At 39.7% G+C, this 16,830-nt stretch overlaps 1 protein-coding gene across 6 annotated transcripts; it reads right to left on the bottom strand.

Moving 5' to 3' along the window:
- Positions 1-2,334: 2,334 nt before the first annotated feature.
- kbtbd2 (kelch repeat and BTB (POZ) domain containing 2) lies at positions 2,335-11,886 on the bottom strand. 6 transcript variants are annotated; one of them, XM_027027438.3, is made up of 5 exons: positions 11,147-11,886; positions 7,861-8,051; positions 7,405-7,604; positions 7,059-7,224; positions 2,335-6,725 (listed from the first exon to the last, which is right to left on the bottom strand). In XM_027027438.3, exons 3-5 carry the CDS (start codon positions 7,575-7,577, stop codon positions 5,169-5,171), a joined length of 1,896 nt encoding a protein of 631 aa, XP_026883239.1. In that variant the 5' UTR covers positions 7,578-7,604; positions 7,861-8,051; positions 11,147-11,886; the 3' UTR covers positions 2,335-5,168. The 6 variants fall into 6 exon arrangements, with proteins under 6 accessions (XP_026883239.1, XP_081554118.1, XP_081554119.1 ...); XM_081697992.1 differs by adding an exon at positions 8,652-8,687 and having other exon boundaries at positions 7,405-8,051; positions 11,147-11,885; XM_081697993.1 differs by adding an exon at positions 8,652-8,684 and having other exon boundaries at positions 7,405-8,051; positions 11,147-11,885.
- Positions 11,887-16,830: the final 4,944 nt, after the last annotated feature.

Here is a 16,830-nt window from a genome sequence, read left to right as displayed (position 1 = left end):
TCATGACATGTATGCTGCTGATTCTGTGTAACTGAATAATTAACTAAAAGGGGCGTGTTCAAAATAATAGCAGTGTGAAGTTCAATTAGTGAGGTCGTTCATTCTATGAAAAAACAGGTGTCAAACAGGTGGCCCCTATTATAGGATGAAAGCAGCAGATGTTGTGCATACTGGTTATAATGCATTTCTCTCTAAAAAACTGAGTAAAACAGGCAGTTCCAGACATTATTCAGAAGAACAGTGTACTTTGATTAAAAAGTTGATTGGAGAGGGGAAAGCATATAAAGAAGTGCAGAAAATGATAGGCTGCTTAGCTGAAATTCTCTCAAATCCTTTAAAATGGCAACCAAAACCAGAAAGACCTGGAAGAAAAACTGAAAACTCCCATTGGAATGAATTGAAGAATAGAGACTCAGCCAATGATCAGCTCCAGGGAGATCAAAGAAGGTCTAAAGTTACCTGTGAATATTGTAACAATTAGAAGATGCCTATGTGAAGCCAAGCTATCGGCAAGAAGACCCGCAAAGTCCCATTGCTGCAAAAGCGACGTGCTGAAGAGGTTACAATTTGCCAAAGAACACACCAACTGGCCTAAAGAGAAATGGTGCAACATTTTGGAGACTGATGAAAGCAATATTGTTCTTTTTGGGTATAGGGGCCATAGATAGTTTGTCAGATGACCCACAAACACTGAATTCAAGCCACAGTACACTGTGAAGACAGTGAAGCATGGTGGTGCAAGCATCATGAAATGCAGGTGTTCCTCATACTATGGTGTCGGGCCTTTTTATTGCATGGATCATGGATCAGTTTGAATGCATCAAAAGACTTGAAGATGTCATGTTGAACCGTGCCGAAAAACGAAATGCCCTTGAAATGGGTGTTTCAACAAGACAGTGACCCCAAACACAGTAGTAAGCGTGCAACATTGTGGTTCCAGACCAAGATTAACTTTACGCTGTGGTCAGTCCAATCTTCGGAACTTAATCCAATAGAAACCTTGTCGGGTGACATCAAAAATGCTTGGCAAAACCAAGAAATGCAGAGGAATTCTGGAATGTAGTCCAGTCGTCCTGGGCTGCTCACAGGGGCCAGAAGTTGGTCGACCTCATGCAACACAGATGTGAAGCAGTTCTCAGAAAACAGTGGTTATGCAACAAAATATTAGTTTAGTCATTCACAGGAAAGCTCAATATTCAAACATTTTTCAGTTTATACAGTAAACGTGAGGTGTAAAGAAAAATGCAGACATTGCTATTTTTTTGAAGAGCCTAATATTCCCTTTTCTCCACTTTCTGTAGTAACACATTTGATGAATTTGAACTCGTGTTTTGATTTGGAATAGAATGTGCGGTGTTCTCAATGCATTTGTGTGTATGAAAATAAAAGCTATTATAAGCATTTTCAGCTTTACTCACTTTTTTAAACACCCTGCTATTATTTTGAACACAACTGTATGCTCTTGAAACATATGTAGGAGAAAAGGGAAAAGATCACACCAAATTACCTTTTTCATTACTTTCAGTATCCATTAGCATTGTCTTCTTTCTTAGGCTTCTTGCTAAGAGGATATTATAGAAACTGTACATTACAATGGTTAGACACTGCCTGATACACTTATACCAGACAACAGTAACAAGCACATCACTGTCATGTAAAATATCACTTTTGTGTTGCAAATAGGCCTCCACCCAAAATAACACTCAGTCAACATTGGTCTTCTGTTTAAAAAGTGGCATTTTATCACTGACTGATGAATTGGGTATAGAGTAGCTGACAGTGAATGCAAACAGATGGGCTAGAATTTGTAACTTTTTGCTCATGAAATAGATGTGAGTTAGCCGTAGCTAATAAGGTAGGTGGTAATTGTGTTTCTATAAAAGTTGATGGTGAAAGTAGGTAAAACACTGCAGAAAGCAGAAACAGGCAGAGCTAGAGTTTCCCAGAAAGGTGTTCAATGTGAAAAATTGCCCATCTTTACATGCTGTTAAGTTAAAATAAAACATAAGGCCAAGCACACACCACTTAATTTAAACCCTGGATTCAGGAATTTCAGTGTGACTTCAGACATTGATGTTAATGGGGTTGGGGATGGATCTATTGTTTTGATTCTAACCGTTTAATCTTATGGCAAACATATACATAATATGAAATCCAAAGTTATCGCTAATTTATCATTGTTTTTAGAAAGGATTAGAAAAAAACACGAAATGCAGAACAATGATGCAACAATGCATGGTGGAATGGGCACATTTTTGTGTGATCTGTGTTTGTGGTTATTACAATCTGAGAAAAGGAGAGCAACACCCTTAGTTCAAATAACAGAACACACTAATTCATTAAACATTTATTCACAAGCCCTTTGAAAATATTTAGAACAATATGCCCGTGCTTAATGTCACATCAGATACTGGAGTATGTAATACATATCTACGTATTTTATTTGGGTCCCATTATTGACTGATTCTGGATAAACCTTGTAGCAGTGAGATCAAATACTAGGACTCATTTCACAGCTTTTTTTTTTCATTCTGAATGCTTTTTGCTACACAGAGAAAGCAAACTGGGTATATGGCAACATGTGTATATGGTATAGTCTATCTATAATTATTACCAAGAGCAAGTATAAAAAAATAATCAGCCGCACATGGGCAAATACAACAAGGTTTCCTCAGAGTGTTGCAAGCTAGGTGGCCTCATCCAACTGCTGAGCTTGCACATGGGAACAGGAATAAATTACATACTTCAACATGCTGCAGATTAACCCACCAATGTATTACAATAAGTATTTTATTCTAGATCACATATACACATATCCTGGTCTAAAAATCTGTGTAATGCAAGTGATAATGCCAACTGCAATGGTGTGGTAGCTGTTCCTTGGTCTGCTACAATATCATGCAAGTTGTACACATTGACTGCATGGCACCACGTGACATGAAGGTAAACGTCACAATGGGGTCTTGCATCCCACCTTATGGCACTTGTTTTCTCACCTGTCTTTATCAATTTTGAGTCCATATTTTAGGGAGCAAAGACTAAATTGTTTGCATACAGCATGCTACATGGTGGCTCACAAAGGTGCTTGCTGCTAATTGGACACACTACCCTGCTTGCATACGATTGGTAATTGAGAAATACTCTGTTGCAAAGCAGAACATGAATGATCAAAAAGAAGCCCACATTTAGTGGTTGTTGTTTTATTAAACCAGTGTTTATTATTATTATTATTATTAGAGATCATTACGCCCTGTGTTTTGTATTCTGCTACACCAGACATATTCAAATCCAGACCTCAAATCCAAATGGGGTCCTGGATTTTATAATCCCTTGTATTATGTTTAAATTACCACCATAATTGGACCATCTCCTAGATAAGATAAAGAGAGGGTAGAAACTCTGTAGGATCTGGACCGTGATTTGAATACCCCTGTTCTACACCATCACTAAAGAACAATACTTAAGAGCTCCAAAAATCTTTGTTAAAACGTAATATATCTGAATAAATGTGTTCCATTAATAAATAGCTCCCAGACAAACATTCACTGTCCACACTCCAGGGCCTGAGCAATTCCCTGGCCAAAACCCTTTTAGGGATAGCTATCTTAAGCCACTGCTTATAAATAAATAAATAAATAAATAGAAACAAGCCATCTGATCAGTAAAGTCATATTTCATGACTTGTGAACAATGAAATGAATCAAAGAAAAAAAAATTAATGGCAAGAAATATTAAGAAACAAAAATATAATCAAAGAAAGGATTTTTGGTATGGTTTTTAATAAATTAATGTTCATTCAAAATACAGTGCCAAAAGAACAGGATGCAGCTGAACATGCTAGTAAAATATCTGCCAAATAGCACCTGTGCTCATTTTTAAGGTAGGAGGAATCCCCCTTCCAGCCCCACTGATACCCACCCAGTCCCTACTGATAGTGGTTGCTGGGACAATTGCCATAGCAACAGCCTTGGGCTTATCCTTTTCTCAAAAACCCAATCAGCAGCAAGACTCCTCAATTCTCATTGGAGGGGGGGGAGGAGGAAAAATGAATATCTATACACAATCATACTACAGTAATGGCTGATATTAAATAATAAAAAAGGATACCAATACAAAACAGACCTGATCGTTTCCACACACTTTTTTTTTTTTACATATGAAAAAGACATTTTTGCAGCTAGGAAATAATACGCATGAGTCCAAATCACTGTTGAACTGAGAGTGGAGATATGTTTGTATCTCAGAATGCAAGTATGTGAGAGAGAAAGAAAAAGGTAGACCTTGCAGAATCCTGCACATTTGAGAGAGAACAAAAGACCAGAAAAAACATTTTTAAAATTCCAGCAAACCCAACAGAGATGGTCAGAGGAGATGACTCCGAGCCCATTGTGCAGAGGTCCAGTAGGTTCAGCGCCACAGGCTATAGTGAGATGGGGGGTGGGGGGGTATGGAGAGCAAATTATCAGGATTTCACAAATGTAGAGGCAGTAAAGATTGGGGCTGAGAGATGTACAAAAAGGACCGACGAGCCAGTGACCGAACCTGCAGTCAGCTTCTAATAACCAAGACACCTTCGATAAACTCACCAAGTGCCCAGCACATAAACACCCAAATTCCTATCCATAGCTGCCATATCCTGGACAGCACTCCATAATTAGTGAGGAAGAAAGAAAACTGGTAGAAACAAGAAAACAGAGGGCATTTGGTATCATTGCCAACGCCAGCTGTAGGACGTTTGCCAGTAAGTGCATCGTTATCCACAATGTAATCATCATAATCTCTACATCATCACATTGTTGAAACAGTACATCAGACCTGTAATAATGCTTACAAGAAATAAACAAAAAAAAACAGTAACTACAAAACATTATGCTAGTCTTTTGAGGGATTATCATCTATGCTGTTTTGAGGCATACAATGGATTATGTTAAAAGCTACGAGTGGTGACACCAGTTCCGGGATGGGCAGGTTAAGGAGAAAAACACCCCGTTTCCACAGTAAGTCTTTAGATCCTATTGGAAGTCAGATAACCCCAGCAAACTTGAGCAGTTCTAACCATTTTTCTTATCATGCCATCCACCCTTTCACCAACCTCCCTCAGGAAGTCACTTAAACTGAAGAGTTCAAAATCCAAAGAAGCAGATTAGCTAAGGGATGGATGCCATAAACTATACGTGTGGCAGTGACACCATATCCCTGTCCACTTCAAACTCCTCTGCTCCATCAGGGGAAAAGAGGTAGGTAGGTGGCTTCCAGGGCGATTCCTCCAAGCAAGAGGGGTACAGTTTGCCAACAGTGCAGCGGAAATCCTTTCCCAGGTCCCAGAGGACACGTTCAGACACAGGCTGCCGCAGACACCAGCGATCCAACTCCAGGTCGTACTGGTAGAGTGCATACTTAGCCCGTTCGTTAAGATGCGTTTCACGCATGAAAATGCACAGCGCATTGACCAGCACTACAGCACGCACACAAGGGTCTGAGTAGCGCTTGGCTGGGATGTTAGCAGCCATTCGCCACTCGTTCTTGTTAACATCATAAATCTCCACAGTGACTGAGGAGCCGTCAATCGTGCTGGTGGGGAGTCGCAAGCTTGAGTTACCCACCACATGCAAGCCACCGATGTAGAAGATGAGGTCGCCCAGCGCAGCTGCAGAGGCAAAACAGCGGCTGGTTTTGCGCATAGCCATCTCCACCCAGGTGTCGGCATGAGGAAAGTAACAGTACATGAGATCATGGCTCATGACGTAAACACAGTCACGGGCCGCTACAGCCGTGCTCCAGCTCCAGGCACAGGGCAGCGGGCTGGTCATACTCCACTCATCCCTCTCGCAGTCGTATCGCTCTACGGTGCGCTTATTCAGTTCCCCACCCACGTTGTCACCACCAATGGCGTATATGAAACCCTGGCAGTAGACTAGAGAAGGCTTGGTACGAGTGCAAAGCATGGGGGTCTTGGCTACCCAAGTGTTCTGCTGTGCATCCAGCCAGTAGAAGCTGTCCACTGAGCAGAAGGCAGCTTGCAGCTTGCCAGTCTTGCTGCCATGACTCGTCAGAGCACTTTTAAGAGGTACCTGACCACCAGCAATGAACACATCATTGTCCGGGGTGACCAGGGTGCCAACTTTCTGCAGGTCTCCAGGTGGGCTACTCAATTTGTAGACTTTCTCAGCTTGTGGACTGTAACAGACCACAGAGTGACGAGGACCAACCACCACTGGATGATTATCTCCAGGTGACTCCACTTCAACAAAAATAAGCATCTCCTCTTTGGTCATACCTAGTCTAGGCTTAAAAAACTTAGGCATGGACTTATAGAGGCCTTGCACCACCACAGACTTATCATTAGGCGGAAGACCCTGGAACCAGGCACGCTGTGTCACTTCTGAGAGCGCATCAATCCGAATCTGACTCAGGACAGAGGAGAGATACTGTGATCGTGCCTCCATGTTGTATTCCAGCCACAGCATTGCTGCCTCTCGTACTGTCTCCTCCTTTTCCACATTGAGATTGTCGCTACTGAGGAGGTCGAGCAGCAGCTCATGGGAGAGCTGTAGAAAGGCTTCCTGTCGGTAGACCATGGGAAACTTGTGTTCCACCATGCGCTTTGCACTTTGCTTTAGCTCACTGCAACTGAACAAATCGCCAATGCTCAACATGCGCACACAGTTGTCGGCTGTGATTTTCTTGACCAAATAGTCCCGACACTGCAATAAGACATCCTCCACCTGGAAAAAAAAAAGGTAGTGCGAGTACACTTGAGTTTCTTTAAGTAAAAGGGTCTTAAATGTACTAAAGTTGAAAATAAGGGCTATACAAGGGGCAGTCTATATATTAAATAAGGCCACAGCTAGATATCCCCCACACCATGTGCATAAATGTTTATGGTGAAGGAACAATCAGTGTATAGGGATTAGAGGTAGGCATAAACATAAATATTCCTAATATATTTGACATCTACCATTTGAACTAAAATGGACCACTCCTAAAAACTCCCAATGATCCAGATCAAAGAAAACCCATAATGCAAACATATAGATGCCTTTAGGCAGAAAACACACCTGTAGAAAACAAGCAGTTTCATAGAGAGGCTCCACAGTACTGTCACTGATGGCCAAATTGCCAGTATAGGCATAGGCGATGATCGTCTGCAGTGTGACAGGGTCCACGTTCCTCAGGTGAACATGCGTCTGTTTGCTCTCACTGAGCCCACTCATGAACATGGCCCTGCAGAAGCACAATTCAAACACTGAAAACACTCACTTGACACCGAGTTCTGAGAAAACACAGCCCACTATGTGCTATTTCTACCCACTGCAATCATTGAAAACAGTAAGCAACAAGCTGTCGAGAGACAGAAAAGTGCAAACACAAATCAAATGCAGTTTCAGCCCCAAGTACACTTGCCTGAAATAGGAGCTGCAAGTAGCCAGGATCATCTTATGGCAGGGAAACTCATTGTCTTCAACGAGCAGGGTGATATCTGTCATTAACTTCTGCTCATAGAAGAACTTGAGCTGCTCCAGCACAGAGACGGCATACTCTGCGTTGACCGGGCGGCGCTCTCCTGCCTCCGACATCCTTGCATCCCATGAGTCGGACCCCAGCTTCAAAATGTAACGCAACTGCCGGGTTAACCGGACACTCAACAAAAAAAAGAAATTGAGAAACCAAGCAGAGAGAATATCCTACAATGTCTTGCAGCAGATAAAGGGGAAGGGGGAGGCGGTTTAAAAAAAAGATCACCACAGGATCAAGTGTAGAGTGCCAGTATGGATGCTTCTATTCAACTGATCAACAGTTTGCAGGGGAATGTGCATAAGATTCTAGATTTCAAGGAGAGAAGGAAATCCCTCTATTTACTTTGCTGCTGGAGTCAACAGTACTCAAAGTGGCCTGAAGAGGGTTGCAGCTGTTAGTATCTTGGGTTATTTCCTTAGGAGCTGAAGGTAACAGTTCTTGTTTTTAGTTGTTTAATATGGGAACTTGAGGTAGAGGGCAAGAAAACAGGCAGGCCAGAGAATGCCACATCAGTGCTCTGAGGTCCAGTGTGTCTGGAAAAAATAGCAAAAACATTAGAAACAAACAAACAAAAACAAACACACAGTGAAGTCCAAATGGTAACACAAAATGCCCTTGTGAAAGGCTTAATCAATAACTACATTACAGATGCAGTATCTTGATTATTACAAACTTTCAGTGGAAATAGTTGTTGTAGCCAACATTAAGCTACAAAAAAAAAAAAAAAATTGCAACAGCCAACTCACTACTTTATAAAGATGACAAAAATAACAGTAGTTGTTTTTGGGTTTTTTTTCCTTCTCCTGACCAGGGATAAAACTAGACTATACCCATACTGGAAGGTCCTCTAAATGTTTTTTTTTTCTCTCTCTTGTATCACCACAAAGAAACTGACCTAAAAAATATTGCTTTATGATAAACCGAGAGGGACCTCTGAATGTCCTTACTTATCGATTTCAAAATATATGAGCTATAAAAAGTTAAAATACAACTGAACATTATTTTTATTGTACAGGGCTTTGCAAAAGCTGTAGGGAGCGAGTGAAGGTGCAATACACAGAACTCGCTTTGAGATGGAGATTCACCAATTCATCATCACAGCAGTGTATCTGTGACAAAGACTTGCATATTACCTTTATTTTTCCTATGTGCCTAGTTCCTCCATCCTGCTGAACAAAGCAAGTGTTTCATGTAAAACCTGCTGTAAAGTAGGTCACTCTACAATGTCTCCTAACTATAACAACTGTGCAGGTGAGAAATGTTTTCACCTCCATCAAAATTTAGAATTGATGAATGTTGGCACCACAAGACATTGTACTATATCTGTAACGCTCTTCAGACATTTGTTATTATATTCAAATAATATAGTTATGATTCTTACATTTTGTTTAGTGGCAGGTATTTTAACATGTAGGTAGATGATGTCGATGATATACACTCTATAGTGGGCCATCAAAAATAGATGATGGATGCTCTGTAGCAGAATGAGCTCTCACGCACAAAATGCTCACCATGAGAATCAAAATCAGTATACTGGTAATAAAAAATATATATACTGCGCCCTAGTAAAAATGCCAAACGTAAAGGTCTCATTAGGCCTGCATGAAAGCACCCGCAGATTTTAAAAGTATAGGCCTATAGCTAACACTGACTGTGTTGATTTCAAAACATCATGCAAAACTTTCTCTTTTCTTCCTGTATTGTTCCAGTAGTTATAGATGATGAATGTTTTACTTACAGATGTTTCACATATTTCAAGATATTTTAAAAGGTTATAACAATATAAAATATTTTCTGAATACATATTAAAATACTTAAATATTTAAAGGGGATAAATATTAAAGAAATATTAACATGGTTACTAAATATGATAAGATAACTAGTAATCTTACTGATAAGGAATAGTAAAATAAGAATGAAAAAGCTTCAGAGCAGTTACTCTTAAATCCACTGTGACATGAGTAGTCCTGGCAACTTCCAGTCTGAGTGCGCTAATATAATTTAATGAAATGTATCAGAAATGCAAGCAACATAATCGTTAACAAACAGGCTAATAATAAATGAACAGTTCATGTATGAAGATCAAATTCAAACTGAAGCTATCTTAAGCACTGCTGTTCAATAACGAAAAGTTCAGTTCAGCTCTGCTTTAATGATTACCAATGCAATGTTAACTTTCTAGCTCGAGTTAGCAAAGCCAGTTTAAACAGACCGCCCCCTTCCTCGAAACTACCCGACTCAATTTATTATAGTCTTTACAATGACCTAAAGATACGCTAATTACCAAATGTTATGACTCGGGGAAAAAACTGCGCAGTGCAAAAGCTCCCAGGATTTAGCCTAGATTTTCATAAAATAATGGACACTGAACCATTGAATGCATCAGCATACAACAATGGAACATGCTTTACAATCATTTTCCAGAATTTAAAGTTATGAAATGTAGTTGATGTCTTCGGAGTTTCTGCAATACGATATACGTTTTGGGCCTTAATGAATTTTAACTGATAAACCCTTAAATAGGTTACAAGAAATTCTATAAAAATTAATTTAAGGGCAACATACCCTACCAAATAATGTGGGGTAATCCGGGCGTGTAGCAAGAAAGACTTTGAAACTAATTTATAGCATAAATAATTAATCGCAGGCAATATGCGGTTCGTTATCACGCTGTTTACAGACAGGAGTACAAGACTAGATACATATATCTGGCTAACTAACCTGGTTAACCCGTTGCCAGGTTCTTAAGGGGTTAACTAAGCAACTAATATTAAAACCATACACAACAAATGCGGTGTTTCGTAAGAAATTGGGTTTTAGCTGTTTTGTTGAAGCAGGGACTTCTGCTTATTTGTGTTTTTAATCTCAACATGCCGGGACATGGCCTAACCTATTTTAGCTAGCTAGCTAGCAAGACCCACACACAACTTTCAACTTTCGACAAAACATGCAAAAATGGTCAAAACACAGTTGTTCAACGTAAAGAAACAGGGGGCTCATACTTGGAGTTCATCACTTTACTCGGACTATACCTAATTAGTTTGCTTTAACAGGCGTGATCACGCTTCTCCAACTAGCTACACTGCCTGATACAGGGGAGCCCAACTCCGGTCCTCCAGAGCCGAAGTCCGGCTTAGCTCGGCGATTCCTCTGCTCTAGCGTTAGGCAATACATCCGGAAACCTAATAGTTCACTAATGATGAATACTGTGTGTTTCAACAAGGAAATCCCCAAATCCTCCAGGACTGAAGCTATCCTTCCGCTAATATTAACCCACATTAACTAGGGTTAGCTAATTTAGCGTGCTAATACTCAATATGTAAGGTCGGTGCAAGCTACCCTCTTGCTATGTAACATCCCAACGGCGCCTAAACATGTTTATCCCGTATACACTGCTTCATAACCGATGAATGTCATTGGTTGCCTCAACCTAAAACCTATTTTCGTCGTAAAGTTAAGGAGCTAGGCTAAAACCGTAAACTAGCTCACTAGCTAAGATCCAACACCCTAGCATGAATAGTAGCGCAGGTAAGCAACTTCACATAGCCAACTAGCTTAATGAATTCATTTAATTTCATCCATAAACGAGTTCATTAAAGGCCCAAATGTTACATGGCGATCACCTTACCTTTGTATCCCAAGAGGCCCATGAGCGGATCGCTAGAATATGGCCATTTCAGGCCGTGGCTAACAGATGATCGCTAACAGACCCCTTGCTGCAAAAATACTCCGCATCGACCAGACGAGCCGCTGTTCTTCTTCTCAGTGCTTCTTGCACTGCCGGGGCTTAAACTCTGTATCTTAGCTACGGATCCGTATCTTAAAAGCTACTTCACACCCACTCAGCCAGATTGTAGGCAGCTATCCTAGCTAGCTAGTAACTTACAGACCCGTTAGCTAGCTGACCATTAGCTATAGTCAACACTTACAAATAATTAACTTTTCTTTTGCCAGCATCAATACTTTCAAAACCCACAGTCAAATAACACTACCCTATATTTAACCACCACCACCCAACCTCCTATACGATTAACTACGAAACGCAGAACATGTATTGGGAAATGTTGTATTCTAACTAAGAGCCAGCCATTTAGCCAAGATATCTAGTTAGCGTTAGCTACCTTCAGTTTATTAGCTACACGACATAACTGACGTCTGAGACGAGTAGCTAGTGCTAGCTACCCCGAGCACTAGTTCAAAATCGTGAGTCTGAATGCCAAGCGAAAAACTTATAACCTAGAAGATCAGTAGTCGATAACCTAATCTGTGGCCTTACTATGGCATGTGTAGTCCGAATTGTATAGTGTGGTGCTCTAAAACGGAAGTGAGCCGATGAGGCAGCAAAAAATATTCGACTAGACTCGGGGACTCGGAGTCGATTCCTGTTTCCGCGGGGCCGTAGAATGAATGCGTGATAGACGTTAGGCTATCACATATTTTGGTCCAAAATATATTCCCAGTTGTCATATATAACTGTATTTTGGATGGTCACTGTGAACAAGAAAGAAGACTTTTTAGTTAAGATTTTATTGATTTTAGCTATTCAGATATTCTTAAAGAATGTCATGGATTTATAATTTTTTTTAAACTCATAAAAAGTAAATGTGCCCAAATTGTCACACATCTATAATTTAATGTGACCCCCCCCCCCCCTCTTTCATTTTTTAAAATTGTTTTGTCAAGATTTATTTCATAATTGTACTCTATGATTATGTTGATATTTTATACTAATTATCCAGTTTGCATTCCATATACCTAAAATTCTATTTTTTTAACCAGACCATGTTTGTTTAGTAAAATTAAATTAATAAATAGTTATTTATAAATAAATAACAAACTTTAAACAAATAATGTCTGCTTTATTTGGTGTTCACCCCATTTTTAATTAACCTCACTGATGATGTACATCAGCTTCAGTTTTGTTCAACAGTAAATTTGTGATCCACTTAAAAAAATCACCACTTGCGAATTCAGTACTGCAAGGTGACTTTCACCAGTACCTGAACAATAATTTACAGTCATTAGCTAGCAGTATGGTCCAGTTGGTCCAGCAGTTTGTGTATGGTGTTATCACAGTACTTCCATTTACATGAGATGGTATTTTGAGGAGGACGTTATGGCGCTAGGCCCGGCTAAATCTTGTGAGGTGGATTCAAATGTTGTCCTGGTAAAGTGTACGGGGTGAGTTGGTTAAATAAAAAAGGGGTCTTTAAAAGCAGCAGACCAATTGGATGCTATTATGAAGTATCTGGAGTTCCCCTTGTTGGCTTGGGGATGGCTCACACATATAGTTCTATTGCAATCAACCAAGGCATACTGGGTGCCTTGAATGGTGCAAAATCATATAGCACTTTGGACCAAGCCAGTGGGCATAATAAAGTTCCAGTAGCAGAGGAAGGTAGAGCAGATTACATTTTGCATGCCCTTTGGGCTCTTCAAATTTAACCAGATGCCTTGTGATTTATGCGATGCACAAAGTATATTCCAGCAGTTAATGGAATTAATATCGGAGGTTCCATGCACTTTTGCTCTACTTGGACAATGTAGGTTTTTTTTCCCCCAAATACTTTTTCCAAATATTACATTGTCAAAAAAAAAAAAATCCAAACATTCCAATATTTCAAATGCTTGGAAATTGTGTTGTGTTCAATGGCACTGGAGTTGTATTTAATAGCACAATTTGAAACTGAAGCTAAAGATATGCAATTTTCTATCAGACTACATTTGGCCATCTAGGGCATGATATTTCTGCAGGGGGTTTGTCTAAAGACCAAGATAGGATTGGGGCCATTGCTGAATGGAAGCAGCTGATGTTTTGCCGCCAGAAACTGATTTGGGTGCCATGTGTAGAAGACATGCCCAATCAAAGTAAATTGCAACACATCACAACCATATCCAGTATGATACAGACAGAAGGCTGTGCTTGTTTCCTGTGACCTGAAGGTTGCTAATATGTTCAGACTTGTTCTGGCAACTGACTTCAGTCAAGACATTGCTTCAAAGCTTAGGTATCTGTAAGCCATTGTTTTCCCATTTTTTTGTGTGTGTTGGGGGTGGGGGTGTGTGTGTGTGCTTATTTTCTGTAGCAGACACACCAGTAGCACTAGGTGTACAGTGTCATCACCCTGCTTCTGTTCACTTATACTGGTCTTATTTGGAATTTATATGGAATTTGAAAGGTGCAACCAGTTTGAGGGGAATGTGAGGGGTGTAACTAGTTTGAGTGGAATTTGAGGGGTGTAACCATTAGTGTGTTTAACTGCTGTCAGAATTTTTATTGAGTAATGTTTCTTTTTTCCTTTGACTTTGATACCAATAGGAAGGAAGGAAGGAAGGAAGGAAGGAAGGAAAGTGAATTGCAGCACAGTGAAAAGAGCGTTGAATTATCATCTACTGAACTGAATAATCTCTTACAGTGAAATCAGTGTGTAATTATCATCTTCCGTGCTGAATAAGTGCAATGGTGATAATCTTTGTCCAGCTGGATCTTATATAGCATATATAAATGTTGTAAATGTTAATATAACACTGGGGATTAACTGTTGGCTTTCTTCGCATTTCCTTGAAGTCTGTCCATTTCATTAAATCACACTCATTGAAACAAACAGAGAGACTGTGCATTTGTCTATCTGTGCCCACAAGACTACCTTGCTTATACCAATCGGACTGGCTGTGTTCCCCAAGGTCCTCTTTCATTGCCTGCCCCAGTGAGCCCATCTGAACTTAAAACACATTGCATCCTACCTTAAAACACACACTGCCAAAAAATAGTGATGATGTAGTTCACAAGGTTCCACAGTAAACTTAAATGACTTCATAGCTTAGCCAATGTTTTTATTTCTATTGATGAAAAAGACAACTATTTGGTAAAACATGATTTATTTGTTCTATAAGGTGACTTATTAAAGGCTGATGCTGATCTTATGATGGAATCTGTCAATTGAATGAGGCATTTCTCCTTTCCTGTGGACATTTTTATGTGTATATTATTTATAATAATAATATCATTATATCATGTGTATTATTATTCCTCTTTTATTGTGTATATTTTTATGTGTATGTGTGTAAGAGGAGGCATAAAAAAAATCTCAGTAGCTCTATTATTCCCATAAATGTAATAAAAACATATAGACTTTAAGAGGCGATTAATCCTTTGGGAGCACAGATTTTTCCACCACTTGGGTACAGTTTTAATGGGTAGCCAAGATTTCCATACAGTTTTGGTTACAGAACCTAGACAACAGATGTTTTTAAACTGGTCCTCTGGCTGGGGGATGTATTATATCTACTGGTAAAATACTGACTCCAGGGCCATAAAGGGGAAATGAGCTGTCTACCTCACTTCATACACAACATTCAGAGTGGGCCGGCTGATATCAATCAGAAAGCACTCTGTGAGATCCTTCTTGCCCCCAGCAGCTGAGCAAGCTTCTCCAGATGCAGTGCTAGCATTTTCCTCACAGCGGCATTTTGATGGTCATTTCCTCCAAAAAATAAAATAAAATGATAACTGCAAATTGCCACAGAAAAAAAATAATTTATTACTTAAAAGTATGCATTTGCCAAAAAATGTGAGGTTACACAGAAAATCAGCACAATGTTAAAACCAGCTGTCTTTATGAAAAAAATCTGTAACATAGTGTAAGTAGTTTTTATACAGTTAGATTCATCTTGGGAATATTTGCAACTTGAGGGACAGGTTTTATTAGTGCAACAATAGAGGCATTCAAATGACATGTTCTTTGATAATAACTTGAAGCTAGGGGGAGGCGACTGGATTCCTTCAGTACATGTACTACCCAGCACTGAAAATGCTTTGCTGTAATATAAATGAGCTTCAGATTTCTAATAAAGGACTATTTTGATGGCGTTATTTATTTTGGTCATATCACTGTTTTATTGTATTTTCAACACACATCTGTTGAGGTGTTGGTGATGGGATTTCTATCTTGAGTCCACCATGAGTAAGGCGTGCATGACCTGACTTTTGTGAGCACCCCTGCACCGTGGTAACGAGTGCCAGGTCCTCCCTGATGAAGAGGCTACTTTTGCCTGCCTCGTGCAGCAGGACTTTAGGAGCACTGCCTCCACGGGATCCATGGTGAGCCAGCGTGCTTGTGGGGACACACGACACCATGGTGCATAGGTTTTTTACTTCTCTAGGTACTGTTTTGTTATGATGGTCTGAAGCCAGCCTGATAGCTGTGGTCCTACTTAAGTGCTTTGTTATACAGCTCCTTCACTTTTCACTCTATTATTTTCATTTTTATACAAAACTCATTATTTACAACTGCCACACAACATCCACTGCCTCCCCTTCAAGCACTGTTTACAGATCTTTCATACATGTACCATGTTTTATTATAGAAAACATTCTCCAGAAAAATAACTAATTTAGCAAATCGCAGGCTTTGTCCACAGCCTTGGCAGTCTGTGCCAGCCCAGCCCGAGTAGCCTGCTGGGCTTGACCACCAACAGTGGTGTCCACACAATGCACCAGTGACAGTGCTCTGACGGTTTGCTAGAGGTGCATTTGCAGTCGTTATATTCTACTATAGCAATAGCTTGAAGGCAATAAAATCTGGACAGTGTTTATGTATGCAAAATATATAACAAGAATAAACACTGCTACATTAAAACATGAAAACATTTTTTTTAAATACATTTTTTTAAATATTAACTAATTATTTTTGCTTTTGTTTGGGGGGGGGGGGGGGGGTACAGATATTCAGGATGCCCATTTGGTATAATAATGACTTCTAACACAATGCCAGAAAACTAAACTATATCTGTTCACCTACAGCAGTGGCACAAGAGCCCCACCCTCAACATAACAGAAGAGATGGAACAGGAAATAAAAAGATCTTTAACTTACCATGATTTTTACTTACTGCCCTGACAAACAGCCATAAACTGTTTTCTTATTCTTATTATTACAGATGATGGTGACTTTTCTGTTTTAAAAAATATTATTACTGTGTCTGCACCTGCAGTAGTTGTTGCATGCAGAAGGTAAATGTGTAAAGGTATGAAATCTTACATTAAAGAGAATGCATCCACATACACTGGTTCTGTTGTCTTTTATTATGATGTGACTCACAATGGAACCAGAAGAATAGTTGCTGAGGTAGGTGGTAGCAGTTAGCCTGTCAGATCTAAACCATCGGTACTCAATGGCTGGCCCTTCAACTTGAAGCAGCACAATTTCTCAGAATGCTGAATTTTTTATGGACAAAAATAATGTAAACCGACTTGAAGCCCACTGAGGACACATTTCACTGATCACTTATTAAAGATTCACTGCAACTAAAT

Source organism: Electrophorus electricus, chromosome 15 (assembly GCF_041902795.1).
Source record: "Electrophorus electricus isolate QZ-2024a chromosome 15, ASM4190279v1, whole genome shotgun sequence".
In the NCBI taxonomy this organism is placed as follows: Eukaryota; Metazoa; Chordata; class Actinopteri; order Gymnotiformes; family Gymnotidae; genus Electrophorus; species Electrophorus electricus.
The sequence above is the reverse complement of the archived record's forward strand: the minus strand, read 5'-3'. Positions and strand labels throughout refer to the sequence as shown.